This window comes from Anguilla rostrata, chromosome 5 (genome assembly GCF_018555375.3).
Source record: "Anguilla rostrata isolate EN2019 chromosome 5, ASM1855537v3, whole genome shotgun sequence".
Lineage (NCBI taxonomy): Eukaryota > Metazoa > Chordata > Actinopteri > Anguilliformes > Anguillidae > Anguilla > Anguilla rostrata.
The window spans coordinates 57,794,602-57,819,880 of NC_057937.1; the positions used below are offsets into that span (position 1 = coordinate 57,794,602).

At 48.5% G+C, this 25,279-nt stretch overlaps 1 protein-coding gene across 3 annotated transcripts in view; it reads left to right on the top strand.

Moving 5' to 3' along the window:
• Positions 1 to 24,748, top strand: part of LOC135255760 (teashirt homolog 3-like) — a 59,074-nt gene extending 34,326 nt beyond the window's left edge. For all 3 annotated transcript variants that reach the window (XM_064337330.1, XM_064337331.1, XM_064337329.1), the window contains one exon: positions 20,012 to 24,748. In XM_064337330.1, the coding sequence (XP_064193400.1) occupies positions 20,080 to 23,316 (3,237 nt within the window). In that variant the 5' untranslated portion in view covers positions 20,012 to 20,079 and the 3' untranslated portion in view covers positions 23,317 to 24,748. The remainder of the gene's footprint in view (positions 1 to 20,011) is intronic.
• Positions 24,749 to 25,279: the final 531 nt, after the last annotated feature.

The following is a 25,279-nucleotide window of genomic DNA, read 5'->3' on the forward strand; positions in this document are numbered from 1 at the left end:
CCCTCTCTTCTCTCACCCCTCTGGCTGTTCATCACCACCGTGGCGCTGCTCTGTTTTTCTCTCTCTGTTTGTCAGGCGGTGTAACTGAGAGAAGGCCCTCGGTGGTGCTGCACCTAGGCAACGGGCCTCGTCTGTGTAAGAGCACAGAGTCATGCTCACACAGACGCTGGGTCAGAGCACAGGCGCATGCTCACACAGACGCTGGGTCAGAGCACAGGCACATGCTCACACAGACGCTGGGTCAGGGCACAGGCACATGCTCACACAGACGCTGGTCAGGGCACATGCCACAGTGGGTCAGTCTGGGATTCTACACAGACTGGGTCATTGCTAGCACAGTTACACCGCTGGGTCAGAGCGCAGGCACATGCTGATGCTGGGTCAAACAGGGAACAGACAGGGTTCTGCTATTCTCTTGAGCAAGTAGCCTGGACTGTGAATTGACTTGCTTCTGGGATTTCAAGAGCGCTTACACACACATATACTCACGCACACACACACACAGACACACATACACACACACACACACACCGACACACCCACATACTCGCACACACACACACACGCACCGACACACCCACATACTCGCACACACACACACACACACACACACACCGACACACCCACATACTCGCACACACACACACAGATTTGGTCACGCGGGGGTTAATTGCCGTCTCCCCCCCTCCGAGCCTCTGAAGTCTGCGGGGGGGGGAATGGGACCTAAGGGGCTCTCCGGTGGATCCAAACGCACGGTGTTTCACGCGCGAGCGCTTCGGTGTGGCCTCGCGGCACACGGACGCCATTTTCTCACCTTCGGTGGCGGAGCCCCGGCGGGAGACGGCCCCGCGCCAGCGGGCGGACACGGTCTGCGGCGGTAACGGCGCCATTCTGAGCCGCCGTGACCTCGTTAAGGCACTTCATCCCCGGGCCTCGCGTCTCGAACCCACGGGCGAAACCTCGAGAGAAAAAAACCAAAAAAAAACCTGAGACCCGCGATGGCTTCCTCCTGTTGCCGGATGGTTTCTGAGAGACGGCGCTTCTGATCTGAGCGAAGCGGACTCGGCTCGGCCCGTCGACGGATGCAGAACGTGTGGACTGTCTGTCGTCGGGTGTATCGAGTTAAGTTTTTTTTTTTTTATTAACCGTGGGCAGATAAAAAAAATGTAACCCTGGCCCAATTTAGCATGGTTTCATATTCTGGCGCTTTCTTTAATTCCCTAAATCCTGTGATTCTCATCCTTTTAAGCAATAAATCATGCTCAGTGAAGAGTGAAAACTCTGTAACCTGATGCCTTTTTGTACACGTCTGCCCAGGCAGTCGAAGTTAACCCCGAATTTTGCGGAAGAAGAGGGCGTGTTGTCGAAATGTGTGACCTCCCCTCGCCGGACGAGGCATTTTGGGACGAACGTGTCCCTATTTTAAATATCGGCCTGCTGAAACGCAGGCGGGGTGACCGTGGGATTCGGTACGCCCACCTGTGGTTTGTTACACCCCCCCCCAAACCCGTACCCCTGGGGCAGCCTGCCCCCCCCGATCAAAAATAGAATCGCAACGCCGGATTGGAAGTTTGACTCAATGGGGTGCGTTATCGGGTTGCCGTTGGCGATACAGCTATCTGCTGTTATGCTGGGGCCGACCGGTGTGAAGCTTCTCTTTTTCAAATTTTTATTTTTCATTTATAAAAAAAAAAAATTTTAGTTTCCGATTGGCTTTGCGAGCCGCACGAGAGATTGGAAATGAGGACAGGAGTCGTGCCCGAAAATTAACCCTGTTAACCCCTCCCTGGCTGGAACGGGGATTCTGGATCCATTTTCAGAGGGGTTCGCTTGGAGATTTGCATCGGTTGCCCTCCGCCATTTTAACTGATTGTTTTTTCGCGAGAGCGCTTTGAAATGGTCGCTCGCAGCATTCCTCAGAAAAAGAGAAGAAAAGAAAAGAAGAAACAGCCTTGCACCCCTTCGCCTAATCACTTGATCTTTTTTCTGTGCAACGTAAAGGACTGCCAATGTCAATATTGTGTCAAAGCAAACCCTTCATTCTATCTGGCTCTTCTGAAGACTTTTGTTTTTACTGTACCTTCTGACACGCCCGTATTTATGTAGAGGAACTCACAAAAAAAAAACAATGGGCCCTTGTTATATTTTAGGGCAGGTCAGAGGAAGGCCAGCTTCATGGATTTCTCAATCGGAAGCCTCCTGCAGTTACTTTTAATCACTTTAAATGTGGAATAATTCTTCACTGCTTTGTCCTTTCCGCTCCCAGGCCACTTATAGATAATCCCTGCCTTTGTGCTTTTGAACACTAACGTGTTTTTTGAAGTTTTTTTTGATGCTCGTGGCCACTTTTTTTTTAAAGCAGCAGTTTACATTTAGGATCCTGTTTTAATTGTAATTGTTGTCATGTCATGATAAAATGGTTTCCCCTCAAACCAACATATCTTATCCCCCAGCTGTGTTCTGTGAATTATTAAAATTTACATGTGGTTTTGTTTTTGCTAAACAAAATTAACATAGACCACTATGCAAAAACCGCTCTTTGAGAATGTGCGCATGTTAAGGATGGTAGAAAATTTCTTGTGGTGACGCAAAAATAAAATGCTGCAGTACATCCTTCCAAGGAAATGCCTACAGTTTGGTGAATACGTAAAGTTTGGCGTACTCTTCAAGAAACTATAATTTGGCTAGCGTATAAGGCTCAGCGTACTCTTCCAGAAAACATGTCTTTAATTTGGCTAATAGGCTACATAAGTTTCAGTGGACTCTTCAAGACAACATGTCTGTAATTTGGCTAGGACATAAGAATTTAAGATTTAGGCCAATGATGCTTCAAGTGAAATAAAGTCCTGAGATGTTGACTGTAATAATGATGTAGAATGAGTGATTTTTTTAGTGTTTTATAACCACTGTACGTTAGAGCAGAAATGACTGCAAGATGGCAGTCGGATAGCTTCTTGGTTGACTTCTTGGTTGAGATACCGTCGCCAGTGCATTCTGGGTAATGGAACTTGGGCCCTCTCCTTGTAGAAGGCTCTATCCTCTGCCTGCTCTCTCTGTTCTCTTTTTCTACTCCTTTCCTCTCTTCTCTTCCTCCCTCCCCTCCCCTCCCGTCCTGCCCCCCCTCGCTCCCCTCCCGTCCTGCCCCCACCTCCCCCCCCGCTCCACTCAGCTGGCGCTCATGTTATGTCACGCAGCATTTGTGATGTCGGGCACAGCGGTGTCTTAATTACGCATCCTGTTTACATCCGCGCGTTTGATTTCAGCACGTACAGCGCGGTCCCACGGAGAGGCCCTCAGTTCCGTAACCCCCCCGCATCTCCCCCGCCCCGCATCTCCCCCGCCTATCTCCCCAGCTGTGCTGGATGGTTTGAAGGTCAGGAGTGGGCGGCTGGGAGACGTTGCCATGCTGAGGGTTCTCTGTCCCCCCCCCCCCCCCACCCCCTCAGATAAGCATTCCCCCATCAACGGAAATAAAGGCCTTTGTTTCTTCTTCTATGGGCCAGACTTATCTACCTCAGAAATTGTTGTGTCCCTCACATACTGACTGACTGACTGACTGACTGACTTGAGAGGCTGACTAACTGACTGTCTAACTTAGTGACTGGTTGTCTCACTGACTAATTGAGGAGCTGACTGACTGAGTGGCTGACTGACTGACTGACTGACTGAGCGACTCATAATTAGGAACAGTATCTTAATTTTTCCACTAGGTGGCAAGCAGGGACTAATAAGGGATCCAGTAAAGCAGTCACAGCCTCTTATTGGTCTGGTCGATTTTCACGGGCCCGTTGAGATCACACGGCTCGGTTCTCACCTGGGGTAGGGGCCGGTCGTGGTTCCGCACAGAGCTGCACCTGCCCCGTCCACCTGTGCAGCGAAATGCAGAGCGACTCTCTGACCAGGTTACCACGCGCTGTGGGTGAACTGCATGCTGGGACATCACACTGCCTGCATGGTAGTGAGTATCTGTGCACTTAGAATCCCACCGTATTTCAGCTTCTACGTTTACCACAGTGTCGCTGAAGGACTACTGAATAACCGCACAAACAGTCTGGCACTCGCAAAGGTGCAGAGAGAGAGAGAGAGAGTGAATAAAAGTGCACTGCACCCTCATATTCCTTTCTTGCATTATCATTTATGCATAATGGTCTCGGCTAGTTCTGGTTTTAAATTGTCAACAACAAATGATTAAGGCTCAGATCATTTCCGTTGCCGTTTTTTTTTTTTTTTTTTAATTTTATTGGCCGGTGTCTTTGTTCTGTTGTGTTTCGGCTCGAGGGAATTGGAAGAAAAGGGAGATCGTCTTTGGCTCCGGCGATTGCGGCTCCTTCGCGAAACGCGATGTGATTAGTGTGCACATTCGGCTAATATTGTGTCATCCATCCTGCGGCAGGAGGGCGTTTAGACTGAGCCGGAGCGGCCATTTTAGTCCTGCGGGCTGAGGCCTCGTTAGCCGCCGCGGCTCGTTTGCTGATGCAATAGCTCCTGATATCGCCGCGCGGCAGTTACTAATAAGTGATTGAACTTGGAGCCCCCTGGCCTCCGGGTTTTTTTTAATAACGAGTGATTGAGCTGAGCGTCACGGAAACCGCGCCAAAGCGAGCTGGCGCGCGCGCGCGGGCTAGGCCGCGGACAACGGGGGTGAAAGCAATTCGATCCCTCCGAGAATCGGCTTCGGATTTTAGACGACGTTTTCGTTCAGTTACGGGGGGGCCCCCGAAGTGGAAAACGTTGCGAATCGTCGCGCGACTGCTTGGGACCATCTGCGTTCCCGTGTTCATCTCCACGCAGGAAGTGACATCGCTGCCAGCGACGCGGAGAGAAGGGCTGGTGTCTCTTTAAGCCTACCGCCAGGGCCGCTGAGCGAACGCTGCACGCATCAGCGTTTATTAGCTTAATAAATCACCTCTGTTGTCAATCAAGGCGCGGAGAATAATTGGATATGGTTGACGCCGTGCGTGATGGATTATGAATCGGCCCCGATTAAATTAAAAGATAATGCACGGAGTTAATGGTTTGTGTTTTGCGGTGTAAATTGCCTGGGAGCTTTGCTGTTTTCAGCTTGATTGCGAGACGAGGGTTTTCTCTCATTTAAAAACCCTTCCCCTCGCCCAACCTGAAACCTCCAGCATATTTATGTGCACTTGCCCTTGTAATTTGTGATGTGTATTTGCTGAGGTAAACATCTTTCCCTTCCGGAAAGTAAAATACTCAACCTCGTAGATTTTAAACATCTTTTCCCAATATAAAGTAAAATACTGACCGTTGTAGGGAGTAAACATCTTTCCCGTAGAGAAAGTAAACACACTTTAATTCAGGGTAAAATGCTGTCTTTTGTGGAGGGTAAAACCTCACCAATCATAGACAGTAAAAATGTTTTTTGTATAGAAGGTGAACTAATCACCTTCTATAGGTTGAGTCTGCTCACCCACAGTGTAAACTACAAATCCCAATAAATGGTTAGCTGTTTATCTGTATAGAGAATAAACTACACACTTTTGTATACTCGTAGAAGAGTCATCCTTGTAGAGGGTAAACTACACACCCTTATAGAGTGTAACCCAACTAACCATTAGAGGAGATAAACTACTATTCTTTACAGAGAGTAAATACTCTCCTTTACAGTGAGGTCAACTACTCACTGTTATTGTAGTTAATAATCTCATCCTTATAGAGGGTAAACTACTCACTTAAAGCTTGGCCTCAAAGGTTTCCTTGCAAAGCTTACATTTTACTACATTTATACAACTGGATATTCCCTGACTTGTGGTACGACATTGCAAAGTGCTACAACTGCCTTATCCCAAGTTCAAACCGTGAGCAGGCCTGGTTACTGTGCTCCACCCTGACCCCCACCCTGTGCGGCTTTCTACCCCACTGTTCTTCTGTCTGTGTGAGGTGTGACCCCCCACCCCCAGGCAACACCAGAGGCAGGCGGCCGTATGCAGTCCCATCTGAAACATCATCGTCCAATGATTAACACGCAAAGGGGAACGGAAGTGAACGTCGCTGCCACGGATCTGACAAGCTCCGCCCACCTCCCTCCTCAGTGGGGAACAAACGGAACAAAAAGAGATAAATAAATAAAAATGGCGCGCGCTGGCCGTCTGGAAGCAGGTGGGCAGGACGCCGCGGCGTTAGCGAGATTGTTTCAGCGCTTTACTTCCCCTTCCAGTCGGGGGGATAGCGACCGAGCTGAGAGAGAGAGAGAGAGAGAGAGAGAGAGAGAGAGAGAGAGAGAGAGAGAGAGAGAGAGAGAGAGAGAGAGAGAGAGAGAGAGAGAGAGAGAGAGAGAGAGAGAGAGAGAGAGAGAGAGAGAGAGAGAGAGGAGAGAGAGAGAGAGAGAGAGAGAGAGAGAGAGAGAGAGAGAGAGAGGAGAGAGAGAGAGAGAGAGAGAGAGAGAGAGAGAGAGAGAGAGAGAGAGAGAGAGAGAGAGAGAGAGAGAGAGAGAGAGAGAGAGAGAGAGATTTGATTTTTAAAAACCCCTTTTATTGGGACATTTTCCAACACAGAAAATTGCTATACTTCAAAAATAAAAACAATAGACAAAGAACATAAAGAGAAAGACTATCAAAAAACTAACCACAGGCAGAAAAGAAAGAGAAAGAGAGAGAGAAAAAAAATTCCTTATTTACATTTCAAAATTTACAAACCAAAACACAAAAATTCCATACAACAGAAAATACTTCAAAAATGAAGTAATAGCAAATCCTCCTGAACAGTGTACAAAACCCCTCCAATACCCCAAGTGTGCATGAAAGCATCCATGTTATCCGTCAGTTTATAGTATACAAATTCCAGCCTGAGACGGGCTGCCAGCAGTCCACTCATCATCAGGACTGGGTCAACTGACCCCTGACCCTGGATGCAGTTCTTTCTTGTCTTCCATATAGAAAGTTTTGCTACTCCTGATAAAAAATTAAGTAGAACATGCACAGACCTTTTAGCCGCCGAATACCGTGGACCATAAATAAATAACTGAAAAGAAAATCTTGTCCCCAAACCCTGAAACCACCCCTCTAACTGCCTAAATAAACCCTTAAGTCTGGGACACAGAATAAAAAGGTGTTGTAAGGATTCCGCCCCGAACAAAAAGGACAACCCTCCCCTATACTGGGATCCAGGTGCACCAGATGTCTATTTGTGGCTATGGCCCCATGCACAATCCTCCACTGGAGGTCACCTGTCCGTTTATCAATGGGGGCTTGTACAAGGACCGCCAGCAGCCTTTCGGGAAGAGTCTGGATCAAAAACCCAGTCCACCTCGACGCCTCTATCCCTGCCAAAGAGCGTAAGTGTGACACTTTGACACAGGTGTAATAAGCTGCTTTCTTGCTTAGAGTCTCAAACTCCCCAACTCTGGGGTTGTAAAAGACAGCAAGCGCCCCCCCTCTTCTTGCCACTCCCCAACAGCAGGATAGACAGTCAAAGGGGGAAATACATACTCACACTCATCATCCCATTGGTCAGACAGAGTACGGTTCTCAGCAAATGCTCTTAGGGGCCCTGGCAGGGATGCACAGACCTCTTCCACCAACCTCTCCAGCAGTCTAGAGGATCTGATGTTTGTTTTCTCTGCAAGTTGGTCTACAGAAGTCTTCATCAAATGGCCCAGCTTAACACAGCCAGCTTCTCTCAGGCTGGACCGCAGGCTGGCAGAGGACAAGGTCTGAGTTTTTATGAGGGCAGTGTAGAACAGTGGCTCCTCAAACAGCCACATCCCTGGTGTCATTGCTGATTCCCGGTGGACCTTGAAGACCTGCCACGACTGTAGGACTGACAGGTAGAAAGGCGTCAACCCAGTCAGGTCCACCAACTCAGGCTGGAGCAGGAACAGCTGCTTGTCATAGCCGAGTCGACCAGCCCTCCGCAGTAACAGTCGAGCTGTATCCTGCCAGCTCAGACCGAAGTTGTAAAGCAGCCTCTGTGCTGCCTGCAGCCTGAAAGCCCTTATCCTGTTGGGGATGTCAATAAGGCCCTGCCCCCTCCTCAACAGGAAGGTACAGTGCAGACGCCCTTATCCAGTGCTGGCCGGACCAGAAGAAGTCCACAATAGTCCTCTGCACCGCCTCAACTAGGCCCCTTGGTGGAGATAAGACAATCAGTCTGTGCCATAAGGTCGAGGCGACCAGGTTATTGATGACCAGAACTCTCCCCCTATATGACAGCTGGGGTAGCAGCCACTTCCACCTAGACAGTCTGGCACACACCTTCTCCATGATACCCTCCCAGTTCTGCAACTGAAACTCCTCCGTCCCTAAAAATATTCCCAAAACCTTCATTCCTGCCCTTCCCCACCTGAGACCCCCTGGCAGACTGGGAGCTGCCCTCTCCCGCCACTGTCCTACCTGTAGGGCCTCACTCTTCTCCCAGTTTACCCTTGCAGATGAAGCCTTTTGATAAAAACCTAAACTTTCAACTAAAACATCCACATCCCTCTGCTCCTTTATAAAAATGTTAACATCATCGGCATATGCCGACACCACTAATGGTGGGCTCTGTGGTAGCCCCGGTAGGGAGAGCCCGTGAGCCTATTTCTGAGCCTGTTTAAAAGTGGTTCAATTGTGAGAGAGTATAACTGTCCAGAGATGGGGCAGCCCTGTCTGATCCCTCTCTCAACAGGAATTGGACGACTCAGCCCACCTCCCACCTTAACCATGCATGATGCCCCATTGTATAACAACCCTAACCATGCCATAAAGCCCTCCCCAAAACCAAAAGCCCTCAAAGTAGAGAAAAGAAAAACATGGTCGACACGATCAAAAGCCTTTTCCTGGTCAAGGGATAAAACACCGACATCAAGGTTGTACATTTTGCACACATCAAACAAATCTCTCATTAAGAAAAGATTGTCCATGATAGACCTATCTGGGATACAATATGACTGGTCTTTATGAACCAGTATTTCCAGATAGTCTTTCAGTCTATTAGCCAGGACCTTGGAAAGCAGCTTATAATCTGTGCATAAGAGGGCCACAGGTCTCCAGTTTTTAAGTAAGGCCAGGTCTCCTTTTTTTGGAAGAAGAGAGAGAGCTGCACGCCGACAGGAAGTCGGTAATGAGCCCCTCTTCGCGCACTCCTGTAGCACTTCCAGTAAATCAGTCCCTAAGGAGCTCCAGAAATGTTTATAGAAGTCTGCAGGTAGCCCATCTATGCCTGGAGCGCGACCGGATGTCAACTGCCCTACTGCAGTAGTAAGCTCATCCAGGCTGATGTCAGTGTCCAAAGCGGTGCGCTCTGCCATCCCCAGCTGAGGCAGCCCCTGAAGAAGCTCAGCAGCACATGCTGCATCAGAGTCCTCCGCCCCGTAGAGGGCAGTATAGAAAGCCACTGCATGCCTCCTCATCTCAGCTGGGTTGGTGGTCACCCTTCCATCTGGGAGCCGAAGACACGCCATCTGCTTTGTTTGGGATACAGACTTCTCTAGATTGAAGAAAAAGGAGCTAGGTGCATCCATGTCCTTGATACCAATAAAACGTGCCCTAACCATAGCCCCTTTCACCCTCTCGTGTAAAAACATGCTGAGTTCCTGTCTTTTCCTCTGTAATGTGTCACCATCAGGGTTATTGTGTGTTATAAGGCCGCACTCAATATCCCTAATCTCTTGCTCCAGAGTCTGCATGGCTGACTTGACCCTGCTGGTAGAATGAGCAGTGTACTGCTGACAGAAGAGACGGATGTGCGTCTTTCCCACCTCCCACCATTGGCTCAAGGAGACAAACTCCCCTTTCCTGTTCCTCCAGACCTCCCAAAACAAACCAAACTTTTCACAAAAAAATTTATCCTGTAGTAATTTTACATTGAAATGCCAATATGAGCTGACCTTTTTGTTAGGTGAGAGGTGAAAATCCACTGTGACAAGGTGATGATCAGTGAAACCAACGGGTGAATGAAACTATTTAGTAACCTAGCGCTAAACACCTGTGATGTGTAAACCCTATCTAATCTGGCTGCACTTACCCTGCTATTTAATATCTTTACCCATGTATACTGTCTGACTTGTGGATGTTTGACCCTCCATGCATCCACTAAGTCTGATTGAGTAATGAGCTGAGATAAACAAGTGGATGATGATAAATGAGGTTCCTCACTTGTCCTATCCAAAGTGAAATTTACTGTGCAATTCCAATCCCCTCCCATCACAATACATTCCCTTGACCACACTGCTGTATTGATTCCCTCAATTTCTTAAAACTTTCAGCCGCTCTGAACCTTGGTTCGGAGCATAGACATTAATAAAACAAAATAATTTCGCAGATCTCAGCCCTGACCATCTGCACCCTGCCCTTCACTATCTCAGTGGTGGATATAACTTTTAAACTCACCCCAGGTGAAAAAAGGATGGCTATCCCTGCGCTAAAATTAGTCCCATGGCTAAGGAAGTGCTGACCCCTCCACCATAAACCCCATTCTACTTCATTTGTTATGTCACTGTGTGTTTCTTGTAGGAAAATTACATCTAATCCTTTCTGTTGACACAAATCAGAAACTAAAGCCCTCTTTTTTCTATCCCTACCTCCATTGATGTTTAGAGACCCAACCCTTAAACTATGCATGGAAAAAATAAAGATTGAAACAGAGAAGCAGATAGAAAAAACAGATGGAAGAGAAACAACACCCTGTGAAACATCATCATAATTAATTCATTTATTTAGTTATTTTCCGCTTTTTCACAGTTTTTCCTTTCTTTGGCTCAAATCCCTTCCTCAAAACAGTGACATGTTTCCTTAATCTATAGCGCTTTTTTCATCTAAAACATCTAAACCAACCAGTTTTTGCAAAGCTGAGACGGTCTTAATAAATTTCTCTCTATCAGGAAAGTAGTCTTCGACTCTGACCGATTTTCCAAAGGTATCATCAAGGAATATATTGATTTCCTCAAGCGTATATGCATCGCCACTTTGCTGTGAGTCTGTTACTGACACGCCATCTGAATCGGAGTCATACTCCATTTCATCGTTTTCCTGGTTCTCAGTGACAGGCGGCTCAGCCACCGCTCCCTCGCCGCTAGCCTGCTTACCTAAGCCGGACCCAGTCATCGCCCCTTGTGCCTGCTCTGCCTGACGCGGCTCAGCTACCTCCACTCCCGGCAAATCCGTAACTATAGCCCCGCTTCCTACACCACTCGGGGCTGGGCAGTCTACAATCGTTACAGTCGCATCTAAATTAGCCTGATCCTTCTGAACCCGCTCCTCTGATTTTTCAAATGCATTTACATCATAGGGCGATGTTTTGGGTAGCTGCGTTTCCTTTTCTCCCTGTCCACTCGTACCTTCTCCTGCATCAGCCTCCGGCGGCTGAGCACCACCGGCCTCCGCGTTTTCTGACGCTCGATGTCTGTGAGGACAGGCGGAGCGTTTGTGACCTACATCCCCACACTCAAAACACTTCATGCTACCAGAGCTCGCATAAACCATGTAAAACCCGTTTTCGTGCTTTACTCTAAAAGACACGTCTAGTGTCTGTGTAGGGGAAATCAGAAACATAAACACCTGTCTCCTTAAAGACTGGACATGTTTAAGTTTCTCGTTCTTACACCCTAAGCCAATACTTTTAAAACCACTCGCCATTTTTCCAAAACGCTGAAGCTCTCGCTCCAGCGCCTCATTGGGGATAAACGGGGGGACACCCGATATCGTTATCCTGGTTGACGGCATAGCCAGCGGGGAAACAGGCACAAACAAATCATTAATAAAAATACCGTTTTCGATTAATTGTGAAACAAACCGTACCTCTTTTAAAAATACAACCACTGCTTTATTCATTCTGGAGGCGTATGACAAGTTGTCATGCCCAACTAGATCACCCACCGCGAGAAGAACCTCCTCCACCGTGACACCTGGATCGGCCAAAATTCGTACTCCATGTCGGAGGGAGACGGACGGCGTCTCTTGGGACGCCATCCGCACCAAAACCCGACACCTACCAACACAAAACTAACAGCACTAACTACAGAAAAACTAGCTATATCATACAGTGAAAAACACGCAAATTGGAATAAAGAAAAAAGCCGTAAAAAGCTTTTAAACAAGCAACACTCACTCCCGCCAAACACACGCTCTCACTCACGAAAACTCCCAGCATGCACCAGAAAGAGAGAGAGAGAGAGAGAGAGCGCGAGAGAGAGCAGGAAAGATAGGGAATCAGACAGAGGGAGAGAAAGAGATGGGGAAGCTGGAGAGAAAGAGAGAGAGCGGGAAAGAGGGGAAAGAGAGAGCGATTGAGTGGGAGAGAGAAAGCAGGAGAGAGAGGCAGAGAGGGGTGAGAGAGCCTTCGTGTACAGTGGAGTAAGTGCTTCTAATTCGCCTTCCGGTGCGCGGCAGGCCCTGCGTTATCATAACTGTTTCTCTGACACGATCGGACGGCAGAATAACAATGTCGTTTTTATTCCTCGCGGGGTCACCCTCCTCCTCCTCCTCCTCCTCCTCCTCCCCGAGGCTTCTCCGTGCCGCAGCGCGCGGTGGATCAGGTGACGCGGGTTTGATCAGGGCCCTGTCCAAAGAGATCAGGGGAGACTGGCGGGGAGCGGACGCAGAAGCGACGCGCGGCGTCTCCGGCTGAAATAAGAGCAGGCCGGGCCCGTCACTCAGCCATTAGCGCCCCCCCTCCCCCCCCCCCGCTCCGGGCCCGTCTGACTGACACCGCCGCTGACCGCCTAAATCAGACGGGCGGCCCGAGCTAGCGATCGCGCGTTAGCGCCGCGAGTGGCTGTTATTTCCACGGTAACGTTTCTGTTAAGGCAGTCGGGACGGGCGGGACTCACAGGGGAAGGAGCGGAGGTGGGGGGGGGGGATGGAATGGAGTGGAATGCGGAGTACTGACTGGGCCCTGGCCAGGTATTCAGCGGGTAGTAGTGCATCTGTCTCCTGCCCTGTGTCTCCTTCTGTCCTTCCTGTCTCTCTACTCCTCTCCTCCCTCTCTGCTCTGTAGACCCTGTCATCCCTCGTTCCTTTGCCCTTTCCCTCCTCGGTCTCCCTCTGATCTTCCTCTCTTGTAATTCTCTATCTCTCTCTTTCTCTCAGTCCCTCTTAGTAAAAAAGCTGAGACCTGTACTGACCCCTCCTTCCAGGACCGACCAAGGACTGACCCAGTTCTGACCTGAGTCTAACCCAGGCCTCACCCATGTGTGACCCAGGTCTGACCAAGTCCTGACCTAGGTCTGACCCTGGTTTTACCCAGACCTGACCCATGTCTGATCCTGGTCTGACAAAGGCCTGACCCAGGCTTGACCCAGGCACAGACCCCCTCCTACCCCCTCTCCCTCCATGTAGAAGCAGAGTTAAATGAGGAAGCAGAGCGGTGTGCCCTGTAGATCCCCTGCAACCCGGATCCCGGCTGTGCCTCGCCTGCATGTTTACCCAGACAGGACACACCTGCCGAAAGCGGAGCTGAACCCTCACATTCTTCCCCTGTCCCACCCGCCGCGGACCGGGGGGGGGAAGAGGGGGGGGGGGGGTCGCGGCAGTGGTGGACTGCCCCGCCCGATTGGACAGGAGATTAGAGGGAAAGAAAGCTGTTTTCATTGGTCCGTCCCTCAGAGATAGCATGCGGTTAATTACCATTAGAGAAACTTCACACGGGTCAGTCTGCAAACCTGAGGGGGGAGCCTTTCGATGAAATTTTTATGGAGCTTTTGTGGAGCTGTGATGTTTTTTTACAATAACCCCAGTCTGACTTCAGCTGTAGAGTGAGAGAGGTGTGTGTGTTTTTTATGTTTCTGCGTGTGTGTCTGTGTGTGTGTGTGAGAGATTGTGTGAGTGTGTGTGTGAGAAAGAGAACTCACTCCTGCTAAATCTTTGTGTGTGCAGTGCAACCCAGTGATCCCCTTTCAAGCACTAACATCCTTAATAATTTGCCCTCTCAGGAAATTTGTAATTAATTGACCCGACACAAGAGGATGGGGAAAATGAGAAATTAGAAATTCAGGCTATAGGAAGAGGACCTGCACTTCTGTACAAGAGAAAAACCTGCATCACAATAGACGAGAGGGGAGGAGCTATGCTCTGAATGTACCCTCTGAGCCATGATTGGTTACTTTTTTCCCCCCACCCTCCCTCCCGTTCCACACGAGGATGACTCACAAGGACATGGCAGTTTGTCTTTATTTTTTTGCATGTAAATCCAGGAAATTGTTAAGTTCAGTGGGCACTGCCCGCAGAATCCATTAACAAACCACCCATTTGCCAGTTTTTTTCTTCTTCTTCTTCTTCCCATTCTTTTTTTTTTCTTAAAGCAGAATTTTTTTCCCTTTCTTTCTTTCTTTCTTTCTCTCTTTCTGAAGCGGTGTTAAGATGTCCGCTTTTGTAAACGCAGTCATCTGAGCTCCGCCATTAAGGGCTGGATGTACAAAAGGAGCAATCAGCTCCTCTCATTATGGGGGCTGTCATCGGCTGTTACATGTCAGCGAGTTAGCGGGCGAGTTAGCGGGCGCTCAGCGGGGGACCCCTGTGCAGATAAAGCGCCTAATCTTTCCCCCCCCCGCCATTGTCTTTTCTTTTTTAAGGTTTGTGTATTTCACAATAACTTGTAATTACCCTGAAACAGATGCTTTTTGTTCGTTTTTTCACTGGAACGTTCCGCGTTGGTGTGTGTGTGTGTGTGTGTGTGTGCCCTCCTCTGCTTTCTTCTTTAGTTCTCGGTCACCGATTTGTTTTTCAGTAAATTATAAACTGAAGTATTTGTCTTTTTTTATTGTGGAGAAGAAAAGTTTTGCATTTTGTGAATGTGAAGCACTGTTAAGAATTTCAATTTTAATTTAATTTCACAACATAAGTAAATTAAATCAGTTCCCTCTACAATATTATAAGCATTAACATCTGAAATAGGATACAGATAAAAATGTATCAGCTTTAGCTGTACATCAAGAGTGCTGTGTCACTCTCAGGGATTCAAACCTGCAAGGTCACGCCCTCCTGTGTTCACTCAGAATGCTTGGAGTGCATTTCCATCTCAGTTTGGATCTCTTGACTTTAAAGGGCTTGTGCTTTCAGGAGTGCTGGCAGTCCGCACCTACACAAGCTCTCTCACACACACACATACACACACACACACACACACACACACACACACTCACTGACACACATACACAAGCTCTGTCACACACACACACACACACACACACACACTCACTCACCAACACACATACACAAGCAGACACACATGCACAAATGGGTGTGTGCTTGTGCCCATGCAAATGCAGATACACACACCCATTTGCACGTGCACTGTGGTTGTGAGCGCTGTAGTCATGGGATACCTGAAGACAGCGTTTTGTTTGGGTTTTTGGGGGGTTATTTCCAGGTCTTTCTGACCCCATACCCCTCCCCCACCCCATGGGGGGTTTTATGTGATTTGTTTAACTGTGCGGGCTTGTGTTCAGCGTTAGGCAGAGCGGTTGTGTTCAGTGTTACGCAGAGCGGTTGTGTTCAGTGTTAGGCAGAGCAGTTGTGTTCAGTGTTAGGCAGAGCAGTTGTGTTCAGTGTTAGGCAGAGCAGTTGTGTTCAGTGTTAGGCAGAGCAGTTGTGTTCAGTGTTAGGCAGAGCAGTTGTGTTCAGTGTTAGGCAGAGCAGTTGTGTTCAGTGTTAGGCAGAGCGGTTGTGTTCAGTGTTAGGCAGAGCAGTTGTGTTCAGTGTCAGGCAGAGTGGTTGTGTTCAGTGTTAGGCAGAGCGGTTGTGTTCAGCGTTAGGCAGAGCGGTTGTGTTCAGTGTTAGCAGAGCGGTTGTGTTCAGTGTTAGGCAGAGCGGTTGTGTTCAGTGTTAGGCAGAGCGGTTGTGTTCAGTGTTAGGCAGAGCGGTTGTGTTCAGTGTTAGGCAGAGCGGTTGTGTTCAGTGTTAGGCAGAGCGGTTGTGTTCAGTGTTCTGCAGAGCGGTTGTGTTCAGTGTTACGCAGAGCAGTTGTGTTCAGTGTTACGCAGAGTGGTTGTGTTCAGTGTTAGGCAGAGCGGTTGTGTTCGGTGTTAGTTAGAGCGGTTGTGTTCAGTGTTCCGTAGAGTGGTTGTGTTCAGTATTAGAGCGGTTGAGGCATATTCGCCCGTTCACATGCTCGATGTAAAACATTACCGCGAGCGTGTGCTGTGAGCGGGTGATTCGCGGGAAATCGCACATTTTTGCCCGCTCTCCTGCAGCTGCCTCTTTTATTCCCAGTGTTTTAAAACCTGTTCTGCTTCCTCATCAGAACACACTCTGTCATTACAGAGATCATCAGGGGCCAGCTTGTGGGGATATGTGCAGATATATCGCTTCATTTTCCAATTCCCCCACTGCATTCATGGTTTTAATTAGGTTTGGGTTCCTGGTGTAAATCTCTCTGCGCGCACATACGCACACACACACACACACACATACATACGCACACACACACACACACACACACAATAGGTACACACACACACACACACACACACATGCGCACATAGGTACACACACACACGCGCGCACATACATACACACATACACACAGGCACACATACACGTGCACACACACACAAAAGTAACCTCAAACGGTACAACACTAAATCCTCAAACTATGCCATATATCACGTCATAAACACACCCACACATTAAAAAATAGTGTCTTATAATGATGTTGCGTGTCTGTACGTACTTACTAATAGAAACAGGCCTTAATGCAAATGGTAAGCTGCTGTTTTTGTATTTTTATTTTTTAACTGACAATAGAATTTGAGGTATGACTGTTCTAAAATCGCCATGGGAACACATCCAACCATTTTATTCCTCCTGAGCTGGTGAATATTCTCAGGCCCTGACCCTCTGCATTTTTGAGTTTAAAAACATGATCGGGCACATTCACACTTAATTGTAGGTTCATGTTTTCATTCCTGCTGTTGGTTGTGATACTGAGGATTTGGCATCACGTCTGCCCATTGTCTGAGCCAGCATGCGTGCATTTATGTAAGTCACTGTGCGTGAACGTGCCTGCTAAATGCCGTTATGTAAATATAACCATGATCAGATATCAGTGTCGTAGACGCAGTACATACATTATTAAATATTATTTGTTTGCAGAGCTGTGTTTTTTTAAAATAATTTCATAATGCCCTCTACAACCATGGCGTGTCTCCAGGGAACTGAACCTGCAACCATCTGATTTCAGGCTTGGTTACGTACCCGGTTCTGGATAGGTCTTTGTGAAAGGCCAGTTTACACTGCGTGTGTAAAGAATACTGTTACATTGCCAGTCCGCATACCTACATATGAAATGAATAACGAATAACTGGTTTCAAAATTTATCAGTGGTTCTGTTTATGGCTGTGGACCTCTCTGACTGTATTGGAAAGGTGGTGGTGGGGGGGGGGGTGTTAATGTTCAGCAGACATGGGGGAGATTATTAGAACAGAATTGTGCAATGCGATAAAAAGGGGCATGACATTACAAATATTGATTTTGATAATATACTGGATCTGGCGTTTTGTGTCTTCCTCCTGTCCCCCTCTCATCGGTAATACCCCTTGGTGATTTCAGAATACCTGAGGATAGTCCTGTCCTTTCAAGATCCATAACCATGTCGTAAAAAAAATATATATTGCTCAAAGGATCTATATTATTGTTATAGTTTGGTGTGTCTTGTTTATAAAGACACCAGGTCTCTCGCAGGAGAGATTTTAATCTCAACGAGACGAACCCGGTTAAATAAGATTAATTTAAAAAAAAAAAAACGGCATGAAAAAAACCAGGGAAGGATTACAGTTATTTTCCTATTGTTCAAATGCGTGAAACCGAAAGAGAGATATCCGAACTGCTGCCTGTGAAAAGGCGGTTTGCCGTGGGTATTGGCTACGGGCCGCGGGCAGCACCGAGAAAGCCAAACAGCGCTGTGAAGCGGTTCAGGTCGTGCCGTTATTCCCCGTTTGATAAAAAGGGATCGAAAGGGTTTTTTTTTTTTTCTTCTGTGGCTCTAGAATGTTCCGGAGGGCTGCTTCTTAAAGCACAGATTTTGCCTGTAATGTAGGCTACAGCGAAGCAGTTCGGACTCGTTGCAGGCACAGAATGAGTGTGCTGTTTTAATGCCATCAAGGAACTGGTTCGGAAGAAATTACACATGCGATTCTGATTCCAGTGAATTCTGTGGAAGGGATATTTATTTATTTATTTATTTTTTTATTTTATTTGTCCCCCCTCTGACTTACTCAGAGATTGGAAGTGGACATTTTGATTCCCAGTTTGAAATTGCATCCCAGTCCACACCGTGCTTTGTGGGGCTCCGGCCAAGGGGATCCAGACTTTTGGGTCAGTTTGATTCACACCTTTTTTTTTTTAACCCCCCCCATCCCCAAAACTGATTTTTAGAAAAAGCACACCCGCTGGGGTGACCGACATGCCCCTCCAAGGTCGGGGCAAGGTCACCTTCATGGTTTCTCCTAACCGAAGGCGTGGGAGGCCAGGTCAGGGCCGCTGATGCTCCTCCGTGCGTTTGCTGGGTCTTAATGCTGAACGGCTTTCATATCACTTTGTCCTCTAAACACTTTTCTACTTATCACTTTAAAAAAAAAATCCAGCACTTGTTTTCAAGAGCTGGTTTAATTAGGTTTGAAAGGTTGAAGTGGGGATCCTGTTTCAGGTGCCATTATCTCTGGCCGTTGGAACTGATGTGAAATTTCCTGCTTATCCCGTAGATTCCTCCCCTTTTCCAGAGCGTGTGTGTTTGTGGTGATTGAACAGTTGTAGGCGGGGACTGTAGCTCGATAGCGCAGTAGCTCGATAGCGCTGTAGCTTGGTAGCACTGGCATTGATGTGGTTGGATCTGACTACTTCCTCTGTGAGAGCATTGTTCTTTTAACAGCTGCTGTGGTTTGGAACAGATGGCTGTGTGTGTGTGTGTGTGTGTGCGCGTACGTGCGCACCCTTGTGTCTGAGAATGCTTGTGTGTGCCTCTATCTGTGTTTAAGTGTGTGTGTGTGTGTGTGATTTTAACAATGCAAAAATGCAATAGCTTTATATATTTGCTTTTAATAAAATGTACAGTACATTAGATAAGTCCTCTCCTGTTGGTGTATTCAGCTTCATTACCATCTGTGTAATGCCCTCTCACTTCTTATTAGGGTAATTGAAAGTATTTTGATTATGTGTTTGGGTCCCATTAGTGAGGGGTCTTATCACGGATGCAGATTTGGACTTGGTTTCAGATTCAGCTGATTTCTTGAATTTTTTTCTTGAACCATTTTGTCTTGAATTTGGGACACAGTGGTGGTATCAGAACGACTACCTGACTATCTTCTCATCCTCAGTTTTCATCAACATCATTTCTCATTGTTTTTTTTTTGTTCCTCATTGTCTGAATTGAATTTGGGTAAATTTACGGTAAATTGTATTATTAGTTTTTTTTGCCAATAAATAATCACTTTTCACTGGTGAACCAGTCAGCCGCTGCCACAGTGTAAACATGGGAGGAAAATTGCACTTTGATGTTTTATAAATTAGGGAGATGTATGTCAACCCAGAGAGCTTTGTGTGTTGGCTTGATTTACAGCAGTGTTTGTCCTAGGTCTTCATTCAAACCGTGAGTCTGTTAGGAAATGCAGTGGAGGCAGATGAAGCACAAGACACATTAACTGAAAAACCCAAACTGCCGTGAATGCCGTTTTCGAGCTTCCTTACTCACAAATTTACTTTTCATTTTAAACAGTTGCGCCTTTAAATGAATAATCTGAACGTTGTGTGACCTGTAGAGGATTCTTCTTTTGTTTGCTTGCTATAGAATTTACACAATAAATAAGGAAGGGAGAGAAAAAACAAATCTTGGGAGCTTAAAAATATTTGTATAATATTAATAATAATAATATTAATAATAATAATAATAATAATAATAATAATAATAATGTAATTGTTCCGGGCAGAATTTGCATATAATGGATACCTGATTTCCTCCCAAGGCCCTGTGTGGTACACAGATTGTAAACTCAAAAAAAACTCCTCTTTGGTGTATTTAAAAAATAGGCTATATCTCATATATATTTTTATTCAAACTAAATAGCTTGTTTCTTCATTTCTTTCAGCGTATGTCCCTGAGGAACTAAAGGATGCTGCCTTGCTGGACGGAGGCGTGGAAGAGACCGACATTGTGATGGAGGAGGAGCCTCCAGCCAAGTACAGGTGTTCAGAGGAGGACTTGCCGGGCAGAGACCCAGCGTGCCTCCGGGACTCCCCCATGGGCGGGGTCTCCAGCCGCGAGATGGACAGCGAGTCGCACCTCAGCGAGTCCAGCGACCGGATGTCCGACTTCGAGAGCGTCTCCGTCAAAAACGAGGAGGCGGTCAAAGGGCCCCCGGTAACTCCGCCGACCAAGACGGCGGCCGGCGAAGAGCCGTCCGCCGGACCGGACAGCCTGGACCGCATGAAGGCCATCTACACCAGCTTCCTGACCAACTCCTACTGGTCGTCCCTCAGCCTGAACCTGGCCCAGGCGGAGGTGGAGAAGTCCCAGCAGAGCAGCAGCAGCAGTAGCAGCAGCAGCAGTAGTAGCTGCAGCAGCGGCGGCGGCGGCGGCGGCTACGACTGGCACCAGTCCGCCGTCGCCAAGAGCCTGCAGCAGGCCTCCCAGAGCAACCGGCTGTCCCCGGAGCCCGGCCTCTTCAGCACCGCGCAGGTTCAGCCGCAGAAACCCAAGCTGTTCGGCTCCGTCTTCACCGGGGCCAGCAGGTTCCGCTGCAAGGACTGCAGCGGCGCCTACGACACCTTGGTCGAGCTGACCGTTCACATGAACGAGACCGGCCACTACCGGGACGACAACCACGGGAAGGACGAAAAGGGCGCCAGGCGGTGGTCCAAGCCGCGCAAGCGCTCCCTCATGGAGATGGAGGGTCAGGAGGACGCCCAGCGGGTCCTGAAGTGCATGTACTGCGGGCATTCCTTCGAGTCTCTGCAGGACCTGAGCGTCCACATGATCAAGACCAAACATTACCAGAAAGTGCCTCTCAAGGAGCCTATGAGCCCCGTGGCTACCAAATTAATGTCCTCCATCCGGAAAAGGAGCCCTGCGGAGCTGGAGCTCCCCAGCTCCCCGGAATCACCCGCAGGGACCCCTAAACCCCCTCTGATGGACACCGGTGGCATTCTGCAGAAGGCCACCCACCAGTACGTTACCTCCAGAAACCGACAGGGGCACCAGAACGGCACCAGCTACGCCTGGCAGTTTGAGTCGCGGAAGTCGCAGATCCTCAAGTGCATGGAGTGCGGGAGCTCGTACAACAACCTGCAGGAGCTGACCGCGCACATGATGGTGACGGGCCACTTCATGAAGGTCACCAGCTCCTCCGCCAAGAGGGGCAAGCAGCTCGCCGAGTCCCTGGCCGCGCCCTTCCTGTCCGCCCTGGCCGAGGAGAAGTTCCAGTCCGTGCCGCTGGCCGCGACCGCGTTCCCCGCCCCGCCCGCGGTGTCATCCTCGAGCGTCTCCCCCAAGCTCGGTGTGGAGATCAAGGAGGAGGAGAGAGAGAGGTCTTGCTCCGCGGAGGCGGGCGACAAAGACGCCAAGGCGCCCGTCGTAGAGGAGGAGAACAAGGACGACGTGAAAGCCAACGTTTCCAAATACCACTACCTGACTGAGGATGACCTGAAGGACAGTCCGAAAGGGGGGCTCGACATCCTCAAATCTCTGGAGAACACCGTAACGTCGGCCATCAACAAAGCGCAGAATGGCAGTCCTAGTTGGGGAGGGTACCCCAGCATCCACGCCGCCTACCAGCTCCCGAACATCGTGAAGCTCTCCTTGGCTTCCTCTGAGAAAAGCTCTCCTTTGAAATACATGTTTGCGGGAGAATCTCTGTCCCCTAATAAAGGCCAAGTGCTTGTCCCTCCCACCGGCTCGCCTCTGCCCCAAAACAACTTCCATGCAATGGAGGAGCTCGTCAAGAAGGTCACGGAGAAAGTGGCCAAGGTCGAGGAGAAGATGAAGAACCACCGGGCCAAAGCCTCGCCGCACAGGCGGGCGACGCCCTCTCCTTGCAGCAGCGACACGGGCGGCTCCTCCAGGCGGAACTCCCCCAAAGACAGGAGAACGGAAACCCCGGAGACGAACAGCGTCAATCACAAAAACTGCAACGGCAATAGCCTGGCGAAGGAGTCGCTTGAGAACGGGACGGACTCCGCGAAAAAAATGCCCTCCTCTGCTCTCTGCGGGAGCACTGCCATTATCACCGACCACCCGCCCGAGCAGCCCTTCATTAACCCCTTAAGTGCGCTTCAGTCCATCATGAACGTCCACCTGGGCAAAGCTGCCAAGCCGGCGTTGCCGACCATGGACCCCATGAGCATGCTGTTCAAAATGAGCAACAGCCTGGCCGAGAAGGCCGCCGTGGCCACCCCGCCGGTCCAGACCAAAAAGAAGGAGCAGGCGGGACGCCGTTTCTACCAGGCCGATGAGGATCAGCCCATAGACCTGACCAAAGGCAAGCGTGATAAAAGCTGTTCTCCCGGTTCCGCTCTGCCGCTGCCGACGTGCACGTCGTCCTCGATTTCCTTTTCCCCTTCGTCCACCGTGACCATGTCAAAGACGTCCTTGGCGACGCCGTTCATCTCAAACTCGCCCGTGCGCGAGAACGCCTTGTCGGACATCTCGGACATGCTGAGGAACCTGACGGAGGGCCACATGCCCAAATCCTCCGCGCCCGTCAGCTTGTCGGAGCAGCCGGACCTAGAGGGCATGACCCTCGAGGAGGCCGAAGAGGCCTCCCCAGCCCAGAAACGGAAGGGCCGGCAGTCCAACTGGAAGCCCCAGCACCTGCTGCTCCTCCAGGCCCAGTTCACCTCCAGCTTACGGAAGGGACCGGACGGGAAGTACGTCATGTCCGACCTCACCCCCCAGGAGCGGATGTACACCTCCCGCTTCACCGGCCTCTCCATGACGACCATCAGCCACTGGCTGGCCAACGTGAAGTACCAGCTGAGGAGGACTGGCGGGACCAAGTTCCTGAAGAACCTGGACTCGTGCAGCCCCGTGTTCTTCTGCAGCGACTGCGCCTCGCAGGTTCGGGCTCCCTCCGCCTACGTCACGCACCTGGAGTCTCACCTGGGCTTCAGGCTGCGGGACCTGGCCAAGCTGTCGACCGAGCAGCTCGGCAGCCGGGCCGCTCGACACACCAGGGGCCTGTCGGACAAGCCGCTCCTTGCCCCCTCCCCGTCCCCCTCCCCCTCCCCCAGCCCCTCCCCCTCCCTGGAGGAGGAGGGAAACGGCACCCCCTATCAGTGCAAGCTCTGCGACCGGACTTTTGGAAGTAAGCACGCCGTCAAGCTCCACCTCAGCAAGACCCACGGGAAGTCTCCAGAGGACCACCTCCTCTACGTGTGTGAGCTGGAGAAGCAGTAATGCTGGCCCAGGACATGACCTGCACTGCTTCTAGCCTTCGAGCTGATGGCTTTTTAAAAAAAAAAAAAAATGAAAGAAAAACTGCACAAGATGCCGTAAAAACTACTGTTTAGACTTTGCACACAGTTTAACTTTTGAGGAGACTTACTCTGGCCCAAAACCTTTTCTTTTTTGTCTGTTTTTGGCTATTGTTTTCAAAGATTTATTTTCTAATTGTACAGTGTTGAATAGGGGAGATGCTGCATTATTAGCCGTTGTTACTGCTAAAAGTATGAAGGGTTAACAAAAAAAAAAAAACACCACCATTTCAAATGAAGTGGCGTATGTTTGGAATTTGTGTCGATTGCTTTCCTGTTGTTTCATTGCATCTCCGAGATGCGTAGAAGATGCATGCGTTTATGGGCTGTTTAGTTAAGCTTTTTATGACTAAATGCGGTCCACTTTTTCTTTATCAAAATGTGACCTGTATGCTGGGATCGGCATCTGGCATTTAACCCTCTGAGTACGGTCAAACTCTTCTTCAAGACTCAAAACCAACATTTAGGGGACATGTTATGAGAGAAATATTGGCCAAATGGATTTATCTAAAAGAGACACTTCTGGCTGTTACAGTATGTCCAACAGTTGCAAAGTCATTCACGAGATTTATGTCCTGCAAAGAGGTCTAAGTCAAAATCTGAAAGCATCTTTTTTTTATTAAATCAGGGGCCTTTATGAATTCAGGTCTGTGTAATAAAATGTGTAAATATATGAATATATATGAGCAGTTCCTGTCTAAATTATGCATCATTTTTATATTTTTAATTTAAAAAGACTATTACTATGTATTGGTGCACAATATATGAAGACATTAATAAAATTGTTTTGCACAAAGTTTTATAAATGTTATTTAATCAAATTGCAGAAATACAAAAAAAAAAAATACATTTTTTGTTTCCAGTTCGTGCTCAAAGGGTTAAACCTCTGGTACAAATCTGTACTGTAAGAAAACATTTGTACAAAAGATGCTACTTTAAAAATAAGGTATTCCATGATACAATGTCTTATTTATAAGTGCTCTTGGTTGTCATTTCATAAATGTAGAATGCCTTTTGTATTGGTAACTCTTTATTTGTTATGTTTAATTGCTCTCCTGTAATTCCATATTCCAGCTTTTATCTTTTAGGGATGTGAGGTAACCATGGTTACCGGCTCACTGATTGACAGTTTGGCGGAATTTTTGGCAGTTAATTTGCGGAAGTAACTGACAGATGACAGCGTATGAAAATCTCTGTGTAAAATATCAGCATGTAAACAGCACAGACACTGTCAAAGGCCTCTGCTCTGTTTTTTTTTTTTCTTCTGTTGATGAAAATGAAGCACCGATTATATGACTTCATATAACCTTTTTTTCTACTGAATCATTAAAAAAACCTTTTTTTTTTTGCTATGATTTTGTGTCTGCCTCACAGTTACATTGCAGATGTACCACGGATGACCAGCGTATTAAAATGAAATTTGCGTTTCGGTGTCGGAGGGTGACGACGGCTAGGCGAGTGGGCTCGACGGAGCCTGCCAGCGACGGAACGCCCTACGGAAACTACCCTTGGATGTTTTTGGGAAAGCGCCGTTTCCAGTCGAAGCTGACCCTCAGAAGCTGAAGAGGGTCGCGTGTTGCTTGAAGGCACGGAAGTTTGGGGGACAAGCGTAAATTCGGCTATTTTAGTCAGGCACATTCGAAGGTGGGTCCTTCCAAGGTGGGTCCTGCAGGGAAGGAAAATACCGTGGTAACGTCTTGCTGGATCAGTCGTAACCATGGTAAGCATATCCCTGAAAGGAGATTTACAACGAGCGCACCCCTGCACATTTGGGTTGTGAGATTCAGGGGGTCACACCCACAAATACCTTCCATCCCCATGTGACTGTTAAAGGTGAGTTCCTGTATTCTTTCACTCTTTTTAAGCTCTCAAAAGCAAGTCCACAT